The sequence below is a fragment of the Patella vulgata genome, chromosome 4, assembly GCF_932274485.2.
Source record: "Patella vulgata chromosome 4, xgPatVulg1.2, whole genome shotgun sequence".
Taxonomy (NCBI): domain Eukaryota; kingdom Metazoa; phylum Mollusca; class Gastropoda; family Patellidae; genus Patella; species Patella vulgata.
Window position 1 is genome coordinate 14,708,994 of NC_065882.2, and position 24,729 is coordinate 14,733,722.

General features: G+C 35.5%; 2 protein-coding genes across 2 annotated transcripts in view; one reads left to right on the forward strand and one right to left on the reverse strand.

Annotated features, from left to right (window-relative positions):
* The window catches only part of LOC126818588 (probable ATP-dependent RNA helicase DDX43), a 29,251-nt gene extending 11,527 nt beyond the window's left edge, over positions 1 to 17,724 (reverse strand). The window contains exons 1-19 of the mRNA XM_050546060.2: positions 17,232 to 17,724; positions 16,834 to 16,889; positions 13,871 to 13,985; positions 12,765 to 13,073; positions 12,388 to 12,443; positions 11,585 to 11,699; positions 10,783 to 10,845; positions 10,060 to 10,173; positions 7,870 to 7,951; positions 7,551 to 7,636; positions 6,748 to 6,803; positions 6,248 to 6,301; positions 5,634 to 5,698; positions 5,065 to 5,175; positions 4,128 to 4,269; positions 3,239 to 3,339; positions 2,813 to 2,900; positions 2,178 to 2,237; positions 1,365 to 1,432 (exon numbers count right to left, since the gene is read on the reverse strand). Of these exons, the coding sequence (XP_050402017.1) occupies positions 1,365 to 1,432; positions 2,178 to 2,237; positions 2,813 to 2,900; positions 3,239 to 3,339; positions 4,128 to 4,269; positions 5,065 to 5,175; positions 5,634 to 5,698; positions 6,248 to 6,301; positions 6,748 to 6,803; positions 7,551 to 7,636; positions 7,870 to 7,951; positions 10,060 to 10,173; positions 10,783 to 10,845; positions 11,585 to 11,699; positions 12,388 to 12,443; positions 12,765 to 13,073; positions 13,871 to 13,985; positions 16,834 to 16,889; positions 17,232 to 17,577 (2,087 nt within the window). The 5' untranslated portion in view covers positions 17,578 to 17,724. The remainder of the gene's footprint in view (positions 1 to 1,364; positions 1,433 to 2,177; positions 2,238 to 2,812; positions 2,901 to 3,238; positions 3,340 to 4,127; positions 4,270 to 5,064; positions 5,176 to 5,633; positions 5,699 to 6,247; positions 6,302 to 6,747; positions 6,804 to 7,550; positions 7,637 to 7,869; positions 7,952 to 10,059; positions 10,174 to 10,782; positions 10,846 to 11,584; positions 11,700 to 12,387; positions 12,444 to 12,764; positions 13,074 to 13,870; positions 13,986 to 16,833; positions 16,890 to 17,231) is intronic.
* On the forward strand, positions 17,703 to 23,610 carry LOC130012363 (MRG/MORF4L-binding protein-like). Its single transcript, XM_056100136.1, has 4 exons — positions 17,703 to 17,823; positions 18,336 to 18,457; positions 19,159 to 19,354; positions 22,019 to 23,610. Exons 1-4 carry the CDS (start codon positions 17,739 to 17,741, stop codon positions 22,270 to 22,272), a joined length of 657 nt encoding a protein of 218 aa, XP_055956111.1. The 5' UTR covers positions 17,703 to 17,738; the 3' UTR covers positions 22,273 to 23,610.
* Positions 23,611 to 24,729: the final 1,119 nt, after the last annotated feature.

A 24,729-nucleotide genomic window follows, 5' to 3' on the forward strand; every position in this document is an offset into this window, starting at 1 on the left:
ACTGTGTGACGTTTGGTGACAATTACATTAAAAATAGACTGGTCAGACTGAAGACAAAGACTAGGAAGCTGGGTAAAAGTAAGGCCAAGTCCAATAAATGTATGAAATCATATGACAATTTTCTTGACACCCCATTTTTACCCAGGATAGTGGACGAGACTCCATCGGCAGATACTAGTGAAATTAATTTAATAAATAGAGAGACTCAGACATCTGCCGATGCGACCTTGACTGATTTAAATAGGAAAAATAAGTATTTGTGGCGATTGTCAAAGTGTCATAAAAGCACAATCGCCCAGTTAAAAAATCGACTTCGGAAGACTAAAAAAGAAATGATTCGCATGAAGGCTAATAATGAAAATAAAAAACAATTTGCAGGTAAAAAAAAGTGGTTGCAAGTCCAAACCTTTTAGGAGGAACGGAGTAATTTTATATGATGTCGAAAATTAAAGATACACAGCAGAATGCCATAATTTGGTCATGGAACTTGAAAATCTAAACGTTTCGAATGTTAAAGTAGCAGCGGTTATTTATCTGTGGGACAAAAAATAAAGTGTTAAATTAATAGATTTATAGAGGTCTTTATCCCTCACTCTCCGTATAAAATGCCATTAAATTTTACTCGTACTTTATCCGACAATTTATTTTTCATAACAAATATCATACTGCCCAATATATTTATTTTATCTCTGGGATTAACATTAAAGTGTTATATTATTAGATTTATAGACGTCTCTCTCTCGCTCCGTCTGTATATAACATGCCATTATAAACAGACCCGGTGTCTGTGGGTATACAGAAATGAAAGCACTGTTCTTTTTAATACATATATTTGGCTAATCTTGAAACAATTCATGTCAAACGTCGATTGTTTCATATCCAGCTAAACGTGTATTTTAATTTTCACTGTAGCATTATTATAAACAGTTAATATTAAGACATGTGAAGGCGTGGATATATTGTTAAAACAACTAAGCGCTTGTGCATGCGTACACATGTTAAATTCAATCGTCTCATAGAGTGTGTTCCGTTACTTCGCAGCAAGGAAATAAACAATGTTTTCCGACTGCGATAATGAAATTTCGTTTCAGGGGCTTCCGTACCATTTTTACCGCGACCAAGGGACATAACTCATATTCTCACTAAGAGTTATCTGCCTTGATTATGGAAGTCGGGTAGATTTTGAGGCATTTATAACATATTTGCAAATGGTTATATCCTCAAAAATAAAATGTTGTCAGACTTCCATTGTTGATGAATGAAGTTTTTATGTTAAGTCTTATCATATAATGTTAAAATAATCCCGAAATAGTGTTAAAAAAATTGAGTATGAACCACTCTACCGTAGGTGTGAATATACTTACATAACTTTTTTGCCAACGAACACAATGGCTTTATCTGTTGGACCCATGGAAGAAATAAAATCAACAAGCTGAAAAACATAAAAATAATTCTGAAATTACACAGTGAACATTTTGTGGCCTTATCAAACATGGGCTTGTATCAGATTCAATTGATTTGTTCTTTATTGCATGTCTGTTTTGTATCGTATCCACGGGTTTGTCTTAATGTTTTTGTTTTTTTTATAAACAATATTTTTATTCAGTAAATCTGAATTTGGAATGGATAACAGGCTATGCCTATGTGTAACCCTTCTCCCTGGTTGCTGTTTGTTCATGTGTGGTGTGGTTCTCCGGCACTAACTGATAGTTAGAAATGAAATGAGGTTTAACGTCCTACTGTTCTGCTCTGACTGGGTTAATGAAGACAGGCATACCCCATCCAGTGTGCTGTGAGTGAAATTTTTCCTGGACAGTGGCACTACGACCTACTCTTATATCAAATTCCAACTGTCAAGGGTTCTTTGATGTGCACACCAATGTGTACACAGGGTCTCGGTTTTCACATTGTCCCTTGCCATACCCACTGTCCTGCACAGATGACAAGGGGGAACCATGCTGGAAAACCTGAGGAAGTTTCTCGGCCAACATCAGGATCAAAACACGAGACCTCCAGGTCAGCGAGCCAACATCTTATTACTCACTGAGCGATTGCGACTCCATGACTCCATGAACATTTACGACATATCAAAAGATCAGTGGACAAATCATGCAGCATCTGAAATCTGAATACAAAAGTATCTCCATTTGATGATGAATAATTCACTATATACTAACCATATCTTTTTTCTCTTCAGGTTCAACTAATTCACAAATCTGTGTTACACTATGACATGCCTAAAATTATAAATATTTTGACTTCAATTCCAATAGTATAAACACAGGTGAACCACAGTTTTTCGCATTATCCGTAGTAAGGATAGACGCCTTTTCCTTGCAAGGCACTCCCTCGCCCACCACTGATAAGGGGAAACCACAATGACAAATCCCGGGTAACTTTCTTCTCTAACAACACTGGGATTGAAGTCGCAACCTCCTGGAAAATGAGCCAGCGCCTTACCCACTAGGCCATGGTGGTTAACTGTTAAATAGCTGCTTTATTAATTTGGCTTTGAACTAGGAACTGGGGCCTAAGCGCTACCCATTTTGTTGTTTTTATTCTTCTTATTCTTGGGGGTGACACTTTGAAAAAAAAGCCTAAGGCCCTGTCAATTCAACTATGATTAATATGTAAGTTGGCAGACTTGTTCCTTGTACAATTGCACATTGACTAACAGACTTTCATTTTTTATATGACATCACAATTCCATGATGGTGGCTAGAACGCTATGATCTGTTCATGGTTCATAGTACACTCTTACTTGATTTATCCTGAAGCATTTTCTGTTTAAATGTATTTACAAAGTACTTACAGCCAGGTCAAGAGTTCCAACAAAAACTTGATATGGATCTTTCATATACATTTCAGCCAATCGTTGAACATTAGCTGGCCATGTAGCACTGTAAAATACATGCACAATTAAAATTCTGTATCAACCAGAGAGAGAGAGAAAGAGAGAGAGAGAGAGAGAGAGAGAAATGGGGTTTAATGTCCACTTGACACAAACTAGGTCATTTCGGGACTAACACATGGTTCAATTTTATTACAATAATTCGCTTGTCACGTACAACCTGGGAATCAAAACCATGGCAGATGACTCAATGACAGACCTTGTGATACAAGGCACACACACTACCCATTTGGCCATTCAACCCCCCACCCACCACCGCCAATGAAAACAAACTTCCAGTATATCATTGAGTTTACTTACAAAAGATCAAGTTTAATTTAATGTTACCTGGTCATAACAGTTTGTCTATCTTTGCGGATGTCTATTAATATCTTTCTGATCTCAGGTTCAAATCCCATATCTAACATTCGATCAGCCTCGTCCAAAACCTACAACAAAATAATCAGTTTATATTATATCTAACATTCGATCGGCCTCGTTCAATACATACAGTAAAATAATCAGCATATCGCCAGGTTCAAACAGTCCTTGCAAGACCATTAGATTATTACATTTTAATCAAATAAGAGAAAGTTTAACGCCCACTTGACACAAACTAGAACATTTCAGGACAAACATATGGTTTAATGTTATTTAAATAATTTGATTGTGCATAGGTGTCTTTGGCAGAGGGAGGAAACCGCAGTACCCAGAGAAAACCATAGACAGGCGACCTTACTCCATGTCATGTACACAATTGGGATTGAAACAACGCCACTTGACCCAATGACAAATCTGTGATTTAAAGTGCATGCGTTAGACCTCCGGTATATCGTTCTGCACACAAAGATCCATCAACTTTGAGAATAGATTTCTGCCCTAAATGGCCGCCATATTCAAAATTTAATATACTGTTTTGTAATACGTTTCTACTCCGTTCCACATCTGTCATACACACAAAGACTAAATGAATTTTTTCAATTTCATTCAATCGAAGCTGAATAAATACTTTAAAAAATTCTCAAAGTATACATAGTGTTTTCGTCGATTTAGGACTTAAAATGTCCGTTCACTAGCTTAGTGTCTGTTCTCAAGCAGAGCGAACTGTAGACAGGCAGCTTAAGTTTAGTATGCCGGTATATAAGAGAAAATTTGTACTTACTACCTATGTAATGCTTCTAACATCTATCACCCAACCGCTACATTAATTAGCATATAAGAAACAATTTGTACTTACTACATATGTAACACTTCTAACATCTATCACACTGTTCATAATTAGATCATTCAGACGGCCGGGTGTAGCTACGATAATCTCAACACCTTTAGTAACAACACCAATCTGATCTCTACGATTACCTCCTCCATATACACACACACTAAAAAATAACACTTTATATAACAAACATTGTAACTACAAAATAACACTTTATATAACAAACATTGTAACTACAAAATAACACTTTATAACATTGTCATACACACTACAAAATAACACTTTATATAACAAACAATTTCATACACACTAAAAGAGAAAGAGAAATGAGGTTTAACGTCCAATCGACACAAACTAGGTAATTTCGGGACTAACATATGGTTTAATTTTATTTCAAAAATTTGCTTGCGTGTAGGGGTCTTTAGCAGTGGGAGGAAACCGGAGGACCCGGAGAAAACCCACAAGGTTGAACAGGAGACCCTACTCCCTGTCATGTACAACCAGGGTATCGAAACCACAACAGTTGACTATGACAGACCCTATGATACAACAAGCACATGCTAATCATACACACTACAAAAAAACACTCTATATACCAAACATTGCAAAATGTCTCTTTGAGACTAACATGGTAATTATAATGCATGAATTTTGTAGGGCGCACAGAATTTCTGTATACTTTTCTTTGAATTCCTTCTGCAAAGGGATAGTTTACGTCCATGTCATTTTGTTCAATTTGATAATGTGTTACTGTCACCCCAAACATGTGAAGGTTGGTCTTAAAAATTCTTAAGGTTCTTCTCACCCCATGCTGGGGTTTGAACCCTGAACAATCTAGTCCAGATTCCAATTTCATAACAGCTCCTCCGGTCCCGTTTTATATAAATTAAAGAAATTCAGACTTGTAAAAAATATAAACCATACCATTTAAACCCCATGTAAGAAATATAGACTGTACCTTTTAATTCCCTTATAATTAATCTTTTTAACTTCTGTTTCTATCTGTAAAGCCAGCTCACGTGTTGGGGCCATAATTAAAACATTTGGTCCACCTCTCTCATCTCTTGGTCTGTCAAAACAAAAACATATTGTACTTATTGTCAATCTTCAATTTAATCTGGTAATACTCTAATAACCAAACACGCTAATGCTTATGGATATATTCAATGAAGTGTGGTAAGAGTTATATTTTGCCCTGACTGTGGCACTACGCACTATTATTTAAATTTACGACTGTTACATACATGAAAGTATGGTCCGATATATGCCAACAATGGAAGGAACCCAGATCTTTGGGATATAAACCTTTATTTCAATTTCTGTTAAAATCATATAAAAATTGTAACCTGTAGAGTTTCCACAAACAAAATGTGTACGGACACATGGGCTCAGTGATGGACAGGGGCGCTACATAATACAACCACATGAAAATGTGGGCGTATAAAAAACCAAAATAACTGACAATAACAAGAATGGTAAAGTTTAAAATGAAATTCCTTTTAATATTAATCTTATAATCCAACTTACAAAGGTTGACCGTCTATATGTAACATGGCTGGTAAGAGAAAGGCTAGAGTCTTGCCTGTTCCGGTCTACAAAATAAAAGACAATGAAACTTTATTATCCAAGATTGCTTTGATGTTGCCACCCTTAAAATTTAACATCATCACTGTGATTTTATAAACTAAAGATCAAGAATTTTTATATTTAAATGGATAGATATAAACAGAAACAATTATATTTAAGCATGACATTATACTCACTAAGTGGTGTTCCACAAGGCTCAATGCAAGATCTAATTATTATTTTTTTTTTATGTTATATATAATCAATCATACATTTGTCTATGATATCAATCCCATTAATGAACAAAATCAATCTGCCATTTTATCATTTACAAATCTTAAAGTGGAATTGTCAATCTGAATACACCTGGGCTCTGTTTCTCGAAATCTTAACCAAAGATAAAATACAATTTTAGTAGATACTTAAATTTTGATTGGCTAAGCACTAAAATCAATCTAATATTATCCAATTAAATTACTAAAATTTAGATTTTATCTTAGTTAAAATTTTGTGAAACAGGCCCCTGGTCATTTACAGTTTCACATAAAATTTAGTTTTAATATAAGCTATTTTACCTGTGCTATACCTATCAGATCCAAACCTTGTAATAATATAGGCCACGCCTGACACTGAAAAACAGATTAACGTAAGTTATAAATTACAGAACAATAAATTGTGTGTATACCTCACGATTTCTTAAAAGTTGTTGATTGTCTGTGGCATTTTACGGAGAATATAAAATATTCCACGACTGAATCCACGCTAATGTGTACTCAAATTGATTATCTAACATTCAATTTTGAAACAAAATTAAAATCAAATTAAAAAGAGGCCAATCAAAATATTGCAGGGAAGATAACATTTACCGGTGGCTTTTAACTAAATCCCGTTATTATTGTCAGCAGAATGTACACAATTTTTTTTGAATCATCATATATTTATAAATATTGAACAGAACTTAACAATTATTGTACTGATATACTTTTAGAGATTCACAAGGTTAGACTCAACGAACTTCATTAAATCACCCAAAGAACGTCTACTGTATAAAAAATAAATACAATTGATAGTTTACCTGGATGGGGGATGGTTTAACAAAACCCTGTTTTTCAATTTGTTCTAATACTTGGGCTAAAAAAATCAAAGAAATCTGTGCCTGGGATGATAGCATAACATATACATACTTGTAATATCTATGACTTTGATTAAACACTGAATCAATTTTTTGGATGATCAAAGCTATACAAACATTACGTTTCATGTCTACAATTTGGTTGACCAACAATGTTATTCCTAAATCAAAGATTTTAGTCGAAAACACTAACTATGTGTTCATAAATTTGAGAAGAATTTACTTAGTCTGTGTGTGTATGAAAAATGTAAAACAGGTTTGAACCTCGTTCACAAATAGTATACTAATTTTTTGATATGGAGGCCATTCAGGGCAGGGATCTATTCTCTGTGTGCAGAATGATGATTTAATGGAACAGTAAGAGAAAATTAATTTGATTGGTTGATTGAACTGGAGTGGACCAATCACCATCTGCTCCTTACTGAACACACCCTGCACAGACCGACCTTCTGGTGAGAGAAATGCGGTTCGACATCCACTCGACACAATATGTCATTTTTGGACTAACATGATTCAATCGTTCTCGAGAAGAATACATGTCGACGTGTACTGGTTTTAAAATTGTTCACTTTGTCATAAATATTGGATATCAGGAGTCCATGTTTTCATGGTAAAATAACAACATAACTATTGATTGGAATGGACCAATAATTCATGTTTGTAATATCAAGGTGAACAGTTGACGAACATATCAACTCAACAGCTTTTCTTGAATAACAAATTGGCTGATATTAAGATATACTTACGATAATGCTGAAAAGCTTGTTCAAATGTTTCCACTGGGTTAGGTACACGGTTTGGACCATCAGCGATTATATTATTATTTTCTTTCCTGTAAAAAAACAAAACATTTTAATATTTAACATAATCTTTGTTGGAACAACATGAATCACACAATTATATTATAGACTGACTTCTGTTTGGTTTTTTTGACCAGGAACTGGACGCCAAGCTCTACTCATCTTATTGTTCTTCTTCTTATGGGTGATGCTCTTTCAAAAAAACTAAGGCTCCACTAATTTAAGTATGATCGACATGATTGACAAGACATTGATTTTTTTTTACCTGATTCTTCTAACATCTTCAGGATACATATTGGTTACTTCAACATGTTCAAAATAAAAATTCTTCTTTAGTTCTGGCAAACCTGAAACAAAATCAACATAGTATGGTATATAAGGCAACACAAATAAAATAAGTTGTTTCTCGGGCACCGCCCGCACGCAAAATTGGTTGCGCGTGCGGCCTATTTATTAGTCTTGATGAAAAATAAAAAATATGTAACGCCCGCCCGAACATCGATAAGCAAGTCATAAAAAAAATATGCCGCATGTATCAACATGCCCCATACGTGAATATCCATTCAAATGTATTAAACTGATTCAGATGTAAACGCTCATTTACGGGTCTTTTTTTATTGATATCGAAAGAACCTCCATTTTTGTATCACGTGATTTTAATTACCTCCCCTTGTGAACTAGAATTTGATTCGTGTTAAACATCGAAAGTCATTGACAACAATGCAATGTATTTCAATCATTCGATCTTAATCGGCTCATTATTGCCGGCTTCAGTCGGTCCATGTTTGAAAAAATCCTACTTATAAAACAATGAATGGTAGAACAGGTTAATTATTATAACTTGTGGCTACGAATACGATACGATGATAGTCACCATACCTTAGTCAGAATCTGGGTCATTAGCACATTTAACGGTAGTTTTGATAATCCGGAAAATAATAATTGGATTACACATTTGATGGTTTTACTGACGAGTTGTTAGTTAAATTTAAATAGTCATTCGATATAAACCCCAGATAGAACACCGAATATCCTGAGAAACACACTGAATAACCTGAGAAACAGTCATATCCCGATGACACGTGACATTGGTTGGAATTAGGTCAATCATTATAAACCAGCGATACTAGATTTAGATCGCAGTGTGGTTTACCGTGATGATTATTTTTGATACACATGCTGACAGAGGTTTACTCTTTAAAATATTGTCGTTATTATGGACGGCTATTAATAGTCGTACGGAATTTTATTTTAAACCAATTTCAATTATGGTTGTCACCATTACCATTAGTAAGCTACATTACGTGAATTAAATATGGAAAATTATTTTCCTTTCAGTCAGTGTTCAGTGTTTGAGTAGACTTGATTTTTGGGTTTATGTTCTAAGTATGTATAATATATAATTGAAAGCAAAACCGTAGACAAGTAATGACTTTCTCATTAAAAAAAAAAAAAAAAAAAAATACAAGGCCGCCCTCCCGCCCAAACAATTTTCAACAATAGGCAAATTTTATTTTGCACCATCCTCTAGCCATAAATGAGATAAAAAAAAAAATAAACCGCCCTCCCCCCCTACAGTTTCAGCTGTCAGTTGCCCGAGAAACAAGACATTTATTTTGTGTAGCCTAATATGCCAAAATTTAAATATGGGTTGAATCTATTCACCTTTGATAGTCAGGTACCATTGCGCCTCAGTGATTAAGACACTGGCACAATCACCTAGAGGTCCAAACTTTGATCATGGTGTTGCCTGAGAAATGCAGCTGATGAGCAAAGTTTCCCTCATAGCACACTACACCTGAGTTATGTAAATACCTGTGAACTATTTAAGGACTGTATTCTCATTATGTGACTCAGGTGGTTTGAGGTGGTCCAGGGGTAATGGTTTCTACTGGATTTGGAAAAAAGCTACAAAACTCAATGTAAAAAAACATCACTTTCCTCTACCTCTATATATATGCTGATTACACTATTTTGCCTATACCGTTTTTTTTAGGACTTCGAATTTTGTCTAATGGTTTGGATTGTTCGTACTTGGTTTTATTTTATTTTTATCAAGGAACAGATGTAGTCCATAGTTACATGAAATATATATCATGAAATTTGATCATGTTTCCATTGGAAATGAAACGAAATGGGGTTTAACGTCTTACTTTTCTGCACCGACTGGGCTAATGAAAATGGGCATCATCATCGTGTGCTATGAGTGAAATTTTGCCTGTACAGCGGGGTGCTACAGCCTATTCTTATTTCGATTTCCAACTAACAAGGGATCTTTTATGTGAACGACAATGTGTACATGGGACCTAAACTGTTCCTTGCAAGATCTGCATCACTGTTTACAATGAACCATGGATGCATCACACTAGTTGAAACCAGGTCTAAAATCGAGTCTTGATCGGTTCAATTAACAAAAGCTCAGACTAATTTGGGAAAAGATAGTAATTTATTTTACCTGCAAATTTTTCTGCCTCAAATTTATCAGATTCTTCTCGGATGATACTCCAGTTAATTTTTCTGGTCGGAGCAGCAGGTGGAGGTTCATCAGCTGCAGCTTTCAACTTAGCTTCTATACAATAGATAGCAATAGTTTGTCTTAATTTCCAGAGATATCCAACAATTTTTCAAATGACATGTACATTTAAATTGTCATAGCCGATTGTTGGGATCGAAACTACGTCACTTGACTCAATGACAAACCTTATAGTCTAAAACACAAGCATTAAGACAACTCGACCATCCAACTACAAGAAACTAGGAAACTCTCTTCTGTTCAAATTAAGAAGGCTTTGTTTCCCTGATGGCTAATTTCTTATTGTACTTTTACTAATGTTTAATGTGTTCATGCTATAAATTGAGTTGGGGGGACGGAGTAGTGGGGTAAGAACTTTACACATCCTAAATTGTGGAATGGGTTTTATCATCTAGTCAACACAATACTTTTGAGGCTAACATATGTTGTTTTTTCTTTCATTTCAGTGGTTGCATTATGAGGAGAGTATTTTGTTAAGACATTGATTTCCACCTACATGGCATCTAATTGCATTGTAAGTCAAATTCACATCCCAAAAAAAACACATTTTAACTATTATAAGTCAAATTCACATTCCAATACAAATAGACCAAAAGTCAACATTAAATTGGTAAAATGCCATGAAAAATCAAACACATCATTTACCTTGGTTTTTACCCCATATAAAGGCTCCAGATGTATTCTTCTTAGTATAAAAATCATTACGACCTAAAACACACAAAAAAAAGTAACAAAATATTTTACAATGTAATGTGAAAGTCCCCAAACAAACACATAATAATAAAACACAATTTATATGGAAAACAATCACTGAGTTTATTTCACACTACGTTTCAACAAGTTCCTCTTGTCGTTCTCAAGTAAATAACGTAGTGTTGAAAAGTAGTGTGAAATAAACTTAGTGATTGTTTTCCATATAAATTGTGTTTTATTATTATATATTCAATTACTAAATGCCGTATAAGGATTTCACATAAACACAAAATGGATAAAATTCGAGAAATTTCTAATAAGCAAAAGGCTCAATAGGTTGTTGATGTGTGCAAAGTTTCATAATAAAGATACCTTGAAAAGTTTATGGGATATGCTCCTGAAAAAAAACTAGGATGAAAGTATGGACCGACAGACAGGAACCATTACAATATTTTTCCTTTAACTTTGTTCAATGTGGTATAATTAACGAAACATTTTTGGATGTACATGTAAAGTAAGTGAGATTAGTCATGGCATAACCACATTTCAGTAGTTTGGACCACAAAGATGTGAGTTATTAAGGGACTGCAATTATCTACACAAACCACCCACATTTTCCGCATGTCCGATGAGGTCCATTACTTTTGCTAATGTAAATTATTAAAGTACCGTAATTATCTAAACAAACCACGCAGAATTTCCACAGGTCTTATATGATGACCGTTACTTTCTTAAATGTGAATTACTAAGGTACCGTAATTGGAAGACATGACCTCTTCAACCATTTCTTTAGCTTTAATTCTCACATCTTCTTCACCAGAGATGACAACTTTTGCTTCTCCTTCTCTATCACTGTTCCGTGTATCAACCTGTAATCAAATGAACAATAAGTTGGAGGAGTAAAAAATTTGAACTCAGTGCTTTGTGGCAGCCTTAAAGTAGCTAAGTCTCTAACTCAATATCATCCAAAGTCTTTCACACTGAAAGCACAAATTATTTGTCAATTTAAATCAATATTGATTTTGTGATCTTGCCGGGAAAAGATCGGTTTCTGATATCCAATATTTAAGACAAAACAAACATTTTACCATTGGTAAACAAATCATGTACCATAATGCATTTCAACGCCATTTGTAACAAGGGACAAGAAAGAATGAGCCTCAACATTCCTCAAATCATGTCGAATGGTTACGCAATATTCGCATCTGGAGAGCATGCGCAATAGACTGGAATAATCAGATGCTAGAGATTGCCACTCAATTGAGTCTTCTGGTGTATCTTACCAAACATTACTGATTTGAAATTAAGAGTAAAAATGGAAACGATTGAATGTAGGTCAGTTTTAGACCTTCAGATTACATTATTATATACATCGCAACCCATATCTTGTCAATACCTAGGTCCCAAATATTAGTGATTTAGCTCCTTTAAAATCTCTGATTGTCAGTTTCAAACACTTGTACTGAACAACTGAGTGCTTTGTGGCAGACTTAAAGTCTCTGATAATCGTTCATAAATCCTTGTAAACTACAATATGTGGAATCGTTGAATACTTACTTTTATTCTGGCTCCACTACTTTCTTCTAATTCTCTTATCTTTGATCCTCCTTTACCTTAAAAACATGAAATACAACAGGAATTATAATACATCTCATATTTATTCCTTTCGCACTTGACCTCAATTCCTTTAAGACAATTAGAGAGAGAGAAATGGAGTTAAATGTCCACTCAACACAAACTAGGTCATTTTGGGACTAAAATATGGCTCAATTTTACTTCAATAATTCACTTGTGCGTAGTGTTTTGTAGCAGTGGGGCGAAACCAGAAAACCCACAAGGTTGGACAGGCAACCCTTCTCCTTGTCACGTACAACCAGGGAAGTTTAAGACAATTAGAGACAAGTTATGTATTAATAAAGGTTTGCCTAGCCTACCTATTATTTTTCCCACTTTATCTTCTGGGACATAAATTGTCATTGATTCTCCTGATGGTCTGTCAAATCTTCCTCGGTCATTTTCAGTTCTGCTAGGTCTCGAATTTCCGAAACCTTCACTTCTGCCACCACTACTACCAAAACCTTCACTCCTGCCACCTCCACCACCAAAACCATCACTTCTGCCACTGCTGTTACCAAAACTTTCATTTCTGCCACTGCTGTCTCCAACACCCCCATCAGCATCATCCCAGAAGCCACCATCATTTGCTTCAAAACCACCTCCAAATGACCTTCCATCTGAGTTCCCTGAAAAGAATCAGGAGGACTATTAAAACATCAAATAGGGGACAAGATTCTCGTTCTAGTTCAGAACTTGACTCACCACAAATGGATTTCCATTTGTCAGGTGATCTTTATAACTGCCATTGATGTACACGCTGATCCTTGACAGGTCCCTTGTCCAGCTGCAGCACTGATATGGGGAAACCTACTTTTACATGCACGCCTATGTACACTAGACCTCAGGTTTCTGTCCAATCCGAACGACTAGACTTGTCAGGCCCTACACCACTGACAAGGTGGAAATCACACCGGAAAATACCGGTGAACTTTTTCAAACCATAGACGTATATATGACTATGTCTTCTGTTAGTTACAGTTGACCACCCCATGCTTAAATTTTCAGGCTTGACGAGTTCTAATTGTTTATTGCTCAGTTTGAGAGTAAATTGAAAATCTCTCATTTATGAAGTGGAGAGATACCGAACTGGGGTTTAAAGACCACTCTACCCAAACTAGGTCATTTTTGTGACTAACACATGGTACAATCTTCTTTTAGGTATTTTATTAACAATGGAAGGAAACTCCTAGGCACTAGAGAAAACCCACAAGTTTGGGCAGGCGACCCGATTCCTGGTCAGGTACAAACTTGGGACTGAAAAACTCATCACTTGACTCAAAGATAGACCTTATGATCTACAGGTACATGCCCACGCAACCAACAGCCATATAAAGAAAAGTTATTTAAAGAAAAAAAATTGTAACTTCAACATCAAATTGTCAAATGAATATGATTACAATTTTAATGTGGAATGGTTTTGTACCGAAATTTGGCGATGTGATTTGTTCTATCATTTCCTTCGCTTTCATTCGAACATCTTCATCTCCAGATATATCTACTTTAGCTTCACCTTCTCGATCACTGTTTCTGGAATCAACCTATAATATACAATCATAAACCATAAAATGGGGTTTACTGTTCTAATGAGCTAATGAGGACGGGAGAAGGAGTCGTACCCCAGTGGAGTAGTAAACGGATAATCATTACCAAACTGTCTCATAATCGGTTTAAAGGACAATATTGGTGCCAGTCATTATCACATGTGATAGAGCTGGTTAAACACATTCCAAATATAATTTTAACAGAGATCATTGCTACGATAGCTGAGTAATACAGGTTTCCTGAATCGGAAGTGACGAACGCCAAAGGAAAACATGTGTCACCGCTCTATATAACTGACTGATGTGACGAGTGATAACAGATACACGGCCGAATTTCTGCTCACTAATAATTCCTTCGAAGACCAAAAGTTGTTATATGGGACTGTGAGAGGATATCTGACAATTCAATAAAGTAATTGAATGTCATTAGATAAGAGAACACGAGAAAAATAGAAATATTCTGTACATTCCCTTGTTTATATTCATTCTATACCTTATAAAAACATGGTAATGCACAGACTTTTTCTGTTTTTCTTTCGTGTTCTCTTATCTAGTGGCAGTCAATTCTTTTTACGAATTGTCAGATATCCTCTCACAGTCTCACACAACAACTTTTGGTCTTGGAAGGAATTATTAGTGAGCAGAAATTCGCCCATGTACATGTATTTGTTATCACTCGTCACTTCAGTCAGTTATATAGAGGGATGACTCGTGTTTTCCTTTGGCGTTCGTCACTGTCGATTCAGGAACCTGTATTACTCAGCTATCGTAGCAATGATCTCTGCGTTAAAATTATATTTGGAACGTGTTTAATTAGTTCTATCACATATGTGATAATGACTGACACGTCTGACACCAATATTGTCCTTTAAGGCAGGCCCTACTCAAGTTTCAGAAGTCAACCATCATCTCTGTTTCTACATCTGCCCGACTCAACCATTCCCCTACGTACATAGTCTACCTCTTATAAGCTCGTAACTAAGGATGTAAATGGTCACTCGGTTAACCGGTCACGGTTCGGTTGCACTGTTAAACCGGTTCAAAAAATTACTAATCGGTATTAGTTTTCATATGATACCTGACCTTCAAACCCAGGAATGATAGCCACAACATTGTTTTCTTTCACTAAGACCTCATAAATATTTCAAATAGCACTTGTCATTTGTAATAAGTCTCGGGAAGTTGACGTCTTTAAAATCCCACTCAAAGTTTTGACATTTGTGCACGTTATTTATAGCACCCGCTGCCAAGCATTAAATAGCCTCAACTGATTGACAAATTAATTGTTTTACAGTATTAACCTCATCACTCCACCAAGTCTCAAAATGAAACAAGTATGATGTGATGAATTAATATTAAAATAGAGAGGTTATCATAGGAAAATTGTTTATATTATCACTCAAGTGCATGATGCTGTGGCTGTGGGGTCAAAGTTGACATACGGGTCACTGGTACCATAGTATACAGCATAGCTTGTGATAGAAAAACGTGTAGTAAATTCTTTGGAATTAGCTGATGCTGAATAATCAACCTTTTTTTTTATTTAAAAATCCAAAGGTATGATTTCAAATACTGATTTCATAGCTAATCTTATGAAGTATTAGTGGAATTTTTTTAAAAAAAAAAATCAAATGATTTCAATTCAATGAAACATAAAGAATGAATGAATGAATGGAATTTGTACTGACTGTTAAGTTAAAAGTTGTAATACTAATAATTTAAAAATATATTATTAAGTCTTATTTTAGTGCAACAAATATTTTGATAGAAAATTTTTATGAGTTAACCGGTTACGGTTGGGTTTTTAACAACCATTTAACGAGTTCAAGAATTTTTGAACCGTTACATCCTTACTTGTAACCATCATCTGTTTCTACGTCTGACTGATTCAAACCCTATAGTCTACCTCTTCTATAAATTCCTTGTAAAAGAAGCCCTGACAGATGGAATTTGAAATAAGAATAAGCCGTAGCCCCACTTTCCTGGCAAATTTTCCTCATACACTGTAGCAGACTGCATGGTGTATGCCCGTTATTACCCCATTCGGTGCCAAAAAGTAGGATGTTAAAACCCATTTCATTTTTTATAAATTCCATCCAGTTGCCTTGCAAACATTTCTGACGGAACATAAAACAGGGTGTATTGAGGTATATTAGTCCACACCTATATCACTAGATTCTCTAAGCAAGGAAACCTGACCGCCAAGCCTGGATATAAGGCACCTGTCACAGACAATGTCAGGCACAGATTCAGGCTTTGTCAGGCACAAAACCTCTGGTGCCTGTCATTTTGTCCGGCACTGATTTGTCTTTTTTATTGATATTATTAATACTTGTCCGACACTAAGTTGAAAATGTCAGGTGCCTGACATTTTGTCAGGTAGGCCTACATCTAAAACCGTTACTTCCATGACTGCTGAACGCAAACTCTGCCAGACTTTTTGGCAGAAGAAATATTCATGAAATGAAAGGCGTCAACTGATTTGTAACCAACAGAAGTCATTACATTTCTTATAATTGTTAGAAGTCCAGGAAGCTGTTTTACAATATATGTAAATATCATTTGAGCATGTAAATCGTACATACCAATATACATTTTTGTGAAATAAGGACGGTGCCATGAGAGAAATTTTGCACAAACAGTGGCGTTTCCACCTACTGTCAAGGGTTCTTTATGTGCATGTATTTTTACGTCGATATGAACGACCAGATGAGATACCGTTGCTTGTCAAGTCCTCAGTCTTGTCCCAGACCAACTTTCTTGATCAACACCTTTGATTTGTGAAACAGGACCTAATGGATATATTGACTGTATTGATATTTACAGTTCATTGTGATAGTCTTACCTTTATTCTGGCACCAGTACTTTCTTCCAGTTCACGTATCTTTGATCCTCCTTTGCCTGAAACAAGAAATAAACATAGGTTGCCAGGCAATGAAACGATTGGGGTTTAATGTCCCACTTGGACTGGGCTAATGAAGATGAGCATATATACATGTACACCAATTATCATAAAAGTTCTGAGGGAAATTTTGCCCAGGCAATGTGCTACAGCCTACTCTTGTATAGAATGATCATTAATAATGCCTTTTTCGGTGCCAACAGGATTTTGAACAAAGTGGAATAATTCTTCATCAGAATTCTAATTCTCAAAGCAAAGCTTCTTTTACGTGCATGCCAATGCAGGATATGGCTTTTGTCCCATCTGAATGACTAAATACTGTTCATTGCCAGGTTGTGTACCTATTACTTTTCCCACTTTGTCCTGTGGAACATAAATTGTCATTGTTTCTCCCTGTGGCTGTGGCCTGTCAAATCTGGCACTTTCACTTTTAATTCTGCCAGTGTCATCAAAATCATTCCCAAATGACCGTCTGTTTACGTCATCATTTCTTCTGTCAAACCCTCCATCATTATGTTCACGCCAAGAACTATTATTGTTGGTATTTTGATTTCTTTTGGGCCTGCGTTGTTCAAAAGAATTTTCATTGCCGCCTCTGCCATCTCCCGAATCCCAGTCGCTGTTTTTCTCCGTGAAAACACCCCTTCCCCTCGAGGAGAATCCCCCTCTGCCTCTCCTAAACTCCATTCAGCAATGTCATATATGTCAACAATTGAAAATAATTTCCAGCAATGAACACTGCAGAAACCACATGCATGCGGTTGTCAGACCGCGATAAAATTAAAAATATAAAATAAGGGGGGTTCTGGTATCATGGGAGATAACTCTCATTAACACTGAACTTAAAAATGGCGGACACAAGCGAAGCTTTGCAGTGGAATGTTGAAATGGAAGTCAGTTTATTCCATGCCATGCGTGGCCATAAACCAGTTGGTGAGTTTTTCTGGTGCCTAAATGATTCCTCTTGTTAAATCAAAAATCACTTTTAATTGCAATGAAATATAGTAAACTAAATAGGAGTATAAACTCATAAAATAAATATATTTTGGTTTGCCTTATGACTCAATTATCCAGTCTCTCTGTTTGCGGTCTGCTTTTTAAACAGCCAGTTAACTCGTCCACAAGCGAACTCGCCCACACGAAAAGCCCAGTTAAGTCGCCCACAATCAAAACTCGTTGACATGACAAGGAGAAGGGTTGTCTGTCCAACTGCATGGGTTTTCTCCGGGTGCTACGGTTTCCTCACACTGCTATATTCGAGCTAATTATCGAACTAGAATTGAACCGTATGTTAGTCCCGAAATGACCTAGGCCTAGTTTGTGTCGACTGATTCAACATTACCCCCCCTCCCCCCGCAAATTGATTTTGCTTAATTGTTCATAATTCCCCACTATATTTTAACTAAACCATTTATAGACAAATGCCATACTTTTTACTATTTCAGGCGTAAATCGCCATTTTCAGATGATCTACATCCATAGTAAGATGAATGAATCGTCAACGAAGAAGATTTCTTCCGACCAGATATGGAAACAGTTATCAACATTATATCAACTCCAGGCACTTGTAAGTACATGTAGGCCCATAGACAACAATTATTTTCTTTAATTGATCAGTTTGATTGAAGATTAAGACAAGACATAAAATAAAATTTCTATTGATGCTGTGAAATCTTGCCACCATCTTCATGAATCTGGGTTCTAAACCCATACCCATCCTCATTATCCGGGTTGGTGGACGACCCTTATTCCTTTATTCATTTATTCATTCATTCATTGTAAACCCATTCTCTATTAGTGAAATAAAGTCATCATTATTCAGGGCTTTTGGAATTAGGCATTCAGTAATGCTTTGACTTGTAGCCTACCTGACAAAGTAACAGACATTTCTAATGTTGTGTCTGAAATATACATGTACATGTGTTCAGTGGTGCAGCACAGAGGGCCTGACTAGGAACAGTGTCAGTGTGTTGTTGCAACAATATCCCTCATAGGATGATACTGCACGGTGTATATCTGCCTTCGATAGCTCTGACTGTGCAGAAAAGTTGGACTTTAATAAACTCCATTTCATTTCTATTTTTTAAAATCATTTTGTAAAATAAATTTTAAATGATCCTCCTGTGAGTTGACGTCACCACCATTGTATTCAAGGCGCCACACAATTATTGGGAGTAACATTTGAAAAAGGGTTGTGAGACCTGAAACGTTATGATTTGAATTACTACTCTTAGTTAGGATTAATCCATGGTCTATGTTTTATTTCAGAATGAATCAGAAATTTTACCTTTTCCCAACAAAGAAACAGATTTTATACTTCCAGACAGCGACTATAAAGATCTGAAACAGAAGTTTGAGTCTCCACGTTTGTCGCTGGTTGAAAGTTCGGATATACGAGATCATAAAGATCATCACAAAGATCACAAAGATGTCAAACATGAAAAAACAGATAAAATGGCTGAAGGTGAAGTTGTTTATAACAATTGGGTTAAAGACTTGATGTATCATTTGCATTTTCGCTAAAATATTAAAATTTATCATGTCTTAATCCATGCCAAATATGTACTCAGATTGATTATTGAACATTTAAGAAAACAAAATCAAAATACATGGGTTACTATTTTAGGTTTAATATCAATTTGAGTTAATTAATTATATGTTAAATAACAATTTGTGTAACTGTTCAGAATAGATATTTGTAAGGAGTTTTTCAAATTCCAGTTCCCTATTAAAGATAACTCTTTGAAGTTTGACTTGGGGAAATGTGGGTTGTCTTTTATATGGGACAAAAGACAAATAAACTTTAGTAAAATTAGACCATTTTTGGTTCCATCTTTAATCTTGGTTGTAATACCTGGCATGCTTCTTTATCAATTCTCTGTTCTGTTTGAAGTCTTGCTTCAGGTATTAAAATTGCAAACTTTAATAGTATGGTTCAATAAAAGAGTTACCTCCCCTTTTTTGTCTCTCCTGCCCAAATGTCAACTCTACTACCATTCTGAAAACTGAGCACTGCCTTCCTTTTTCATATAAAATACTTAAAGGGGAAGACCAACGATTTTCAATAAGGTTTCCATAAATAATAAATATATATTTAGAAATAATCCCTCCTATAACATATGCAAAAAATAATTTGTAAGCGAGAAATTAATTTTTATTAATACCGGAAGTGACGTAGTTGGTTCGACACGCTCACTGGTCACTGTAGTAAACATACAAATTTGGAGTAAGTTTAGCGCTGTATTTTGTGATCGTTTCGCCGTTTGGCAGAAAATCTGATGAAAGGTAATCTTTATTAGGATATTAAGAACAAGAACTTACGGTGTTTTGAAGGTATAATATACAACGCGTTTGTGTAAATTAAGCTTCTAAACTGGACACTGTGACACAATTTAAGCCACATGGCTAATTGTTTACATCACGTGATAGCTGGCACGTGACAGATATTAACCGAACACAAATTGGCGACCTATTCGGCTAGCGACCTATTCGACCGATCCAGCTGGCAACCTGTTCGTTGGCAACCTATTCAGAATAAATTCAACAGTCGCCCAAACTCATCTATTTTTATCAACCAATAAAATCCAACGTAACGTCTATCAAATGAAAGTAGAATATATTATCATTTATCCATTCCTTTAGTTCAGAATAGAGATGTAATTTCGCATTATCTTACAAAATTCTGGACATCCAACTAAATATATCCCGAAAGCTGATTAAATAAGCTTTCGAAATATTATTAGTAAAAGTTGGCACAATCATATTAAAGGGGTGCGCTCTCATTCTGAATAGGTTGCCAACGAACAGGTTGCCAGCTGGATCGGTCGAATAGGTCGCTAGCCGAATAGGTCGCCAATTTGTGTTCGGTTAATATCTGTCACGTGCCAGCTATCACGTGATGTAAACAATTAGCCATGTGGCTTAAATTGTGTCACAGTGTCCAGTTTAGAAACTTAATTTACACAAACGCGTTGTATATTATACCTTCAAAACACCGTAAGTTCTTGTTCTTAATATCCTAATAAAGATTACCTTTCATCAGATTTTCTGCCAAACGGCGAAACGATCACAAAATACAGCGCTAAACTTGCTCCAAATTTGTATGTTTACTATAGTGACCAGTGAGCGTATCGAACCAACTACGTCACTTCCGGTATTAATAAAAATTAATTTCTCGCTTGCAAATTATTTTTTGCATATGTTATAGGAGGGATTATTTCTAAATATATATTTATTATTTATGGAAACCTTATACTAAATACAGCTTGTAATAGTTTCACAGTGTACCTCCATTGTAATTGTGTCGACTTGTGTCTGTGGTAGAGCTAGCAGCCAGCATTGTATGTTTCGTACATAAAAGGCTACTGAAGTGATTTAATTTTTTAAAACTTAAAGTAATAATGTATGTCCAAGTAGTGATTTCAGGTACTGACTACACTGTACTTGACTTAACATTGTGTCGAACATCTATTAAAAATAAAAATAAAAACACAGAAATATATCAAGAAATAAACAAATGATAGGCACCAGTTGAAGTTTGTGTCTGACATTGTCAGTGACAGGTGTTTAATTTCCAGCCCTGGCTCAGCCTCTGGGACTGAAATATTTTAAGAATGCAACCTTTTCATTGGCCAGGTGCTAAAATTTGGGCTGTGATTTTAGTGCTCAGCCAATGAAAACATTGCATTCTTAAAATACTTTATTTTTAGTATTTATGAATAAGTCCCCCTTATTAGTATGGATTGATTCCTTTTTTTTAGAACCTTTAATTAAACATGCATTATGCAAGAGCTAAATCTACCTATTTAGGCGTGAAATGTTATTTAAATTATTAATTAGACATTAATTAACTTATCAAGACCATAATCAACTCAACTTTCAATGCCTTCGTTAGCCTGCGATAATTAGTGTAATTGAATTCATTTTGCGATCGATAATTTAATTTAAAAATGGATAATCTAGACTTTGTTTATTATCGATAATATCTCGGTTCAGTGTGAAGCAATTTGACTGAAATTTCCAGCATATTCTGTTTTTATGTTTTATTTTTTAACTATTATATCATGAACTATTAGCTCTTTTATCTAATTTTATCTAATGCCCCTTTAATTTTATATTTTTATTACAGTTCACAGTAAAGGTGGTAAATCAGGCAGTCACAAAATGGAGAACAAGGGGACTCCCACAGTACAATCCAGCAAGGAAGGGAAAGGATCCCATTCACATCATAATAAAAGTGACTCAAAATCACATCTGACTCCTCAGAGCACGAAAGATAAATTAAAAGAACATTTACATTCTAGTCATGCGGGTCCCAAGAGAAAAAGAACAAGACATTCTGCGACTCCTAATGATACACCACCTATTAAACGAAGAAGATAATTAAAATTTTTATTCGTAATTCTTTGAAATAATGTGGCTCTCTCACCACCATCTTTAAATTGTCTGATAACCTTGACCGGGTTGAATTATTGGAAGATTATCAACATTTGGATGTTTGATAACTTTAACTGGGCTAGACTATTGGATTGTTATCAGAATTTTGTGGTCAGGTTTACGTTAGGTTATGTTTTGAAATATGTATAGTGTAGGAGGACTGTACCAGACAAACCTGCGGACACAAGTTATTGCAAGAAATAATCAATAAAGGTATAGAATATCAGACGAAGTGAATAGTCGACAGGGATGTGTATTATGTAGGGGTTCTTTAACATTAGGGGGCCTTGAAGCAACATCTAATGGTAGAGGGCATTCTGCGCACAGAGATCCATCTACTTCATACTTCAAGAATAGATCTCTTCCCTAAATGGTCGCCATATTAAAAAAATAGTATACATATCCTGTTTTGTAATGCGTTTCTACTCCATTTCACATCTGTCATACACACAAAGACTAAATAAACTTTTTCAATTTTATTAAATTGAAGCAGAATAACTACTTTACAAAATTCTCGAAGTATACTTAGTGTTTTCGACTGAAATCGTCGATTTAGGACTTAAAATGTTGGTTCACTAGCTTAGTGTCTGTAGACAGGCAGCCTAAGTTTAGTATGGGGATAGGGGAGAACAAATCTATGTATTTTGTTGGTAGGGTGGTCTATAAACCCCTCCCCCATATTCCCCCTCCCCATCCCCCTAACTGGTGATTTTAAGTAGAAAACCCATCATATTGTCCCATAGAAAGTGATATAAGGATGTGAGGATTTTTCACATAAGGCCATATAGAAAAAATATTCTGATTCTCATATAATCCTGCGTCACTTCAAAAGAGCCACATGTCCGTTTTTATTTCAAAAAATAAAAAAATGGGCTAATTAATTATCACATGTAAATATTTTATCCTGGTTACAGGAAGTGAGTCTATAAACATATTTGAATGAATTGATAGGCTCATTTAACAAGTACACAATCCTGATAAATGTTATTGACAATCACAAATGATACTGGATAATCATACATTCCTACAAACAACAATTGGATGATTATAGAAGTCATTTAACCAAGTAGTGATCCTTTGACAAAATAAAAATCTCCCTCCTGCATCAGATTTTTAGTAAGGATTGTCTGAGAACAAGAATATTTTTTTGGTTTGGCCTAATCATATGTAAATACCATACATGTAGATCACCATTTTGTATTTCATCATTTCATTCATATTTAAATATTCATCATCCCTTTGTCCACTGTAATTCATGTAAAAATTAAAAATAGTTAAAATGCTTTCTCGTTTTTATTAATTCCATTTTCATTACCCCAGTTGGAGCAGAACAGTAAGACGATAAACCCCATTTCATTTCATATTTTTAAACAATGTTGAATTATTAGCTGGTTGTATGGTCTTATGCGTGGACTTTAGATCATAAGATCTATTATTAAGAAAAGTGGAATGGTTTCGATCCCCCAAGCTTGTACGTGACAAGGAGTGGGGTGGCATGTTTGACTTTGTGGGTTTACTCTGGGTCCTCCGGTTTCCTCCCATTGCTAAAGTTCCCAACAAGCAAGCAAATTATTTAAATAGAATTAAACCATAACATGTTAGTCCCAAAAGGACCTAGTTTGTGTCAATTGGTTGTAGAAATAAATCATTTCTCTCTCTCTCCATAATAAGGAAAGTAAAGGAGTATAATGTCTCATTTACACATTTTCGATCATTTTAAGACTAACATTTTATGACTAGGTGTACAGTGCGTGCTAGAGATGAGCATTATCCCTTGACTGCGACTTCCCTCACTACTCTTCAGTGGGTAAGATGCTAGATTGCTAGCCTGGAGGTCGCAGATTTACCCCCAGTGTTGGCGGAGAATGTTCATCGGGATTATCCAGTGTGATTTCTCCTTGTCAGTGGTGCAGGATGGACGGCCTGACAAGGACAGCTGTCTAGTTGTTCAAAAGGTACGTGCATGTAAAAGATTCCTTGGCAGTTGGAATTCAATATAAAAGTAGACTGTAGTGCCGCTATCGAGGCAAAATTTCTGTCATAGCACACTGTATGGTGTATGCCCGTCTTCATTAGCCCATTCCATTTCCCTACTCTTTATCAATTTTCAAACTGTTCTTTCATATGCACCAAAGTGTGCATGGGCAGACCTTGTTTTTTCATCCCATCTGAATCACTGGGCAACACTTTAGGCCTTGTTAGCTTTTTGCACAATTAACATCTCCGATCTGACCAGAGTACTCTATATCTCACGACAGGAAATGTAATTTTCAATACATTTCTGAGCCTTTAATAAGGGCATTTGGGATGGTTGAAGTCCATCTTCATTAGCCCAGTTCCGAGCAAAACAGTAGGACGTTAACCCCATTTCATTTCATTTCCTATGATGACTGGAGTCTTGTT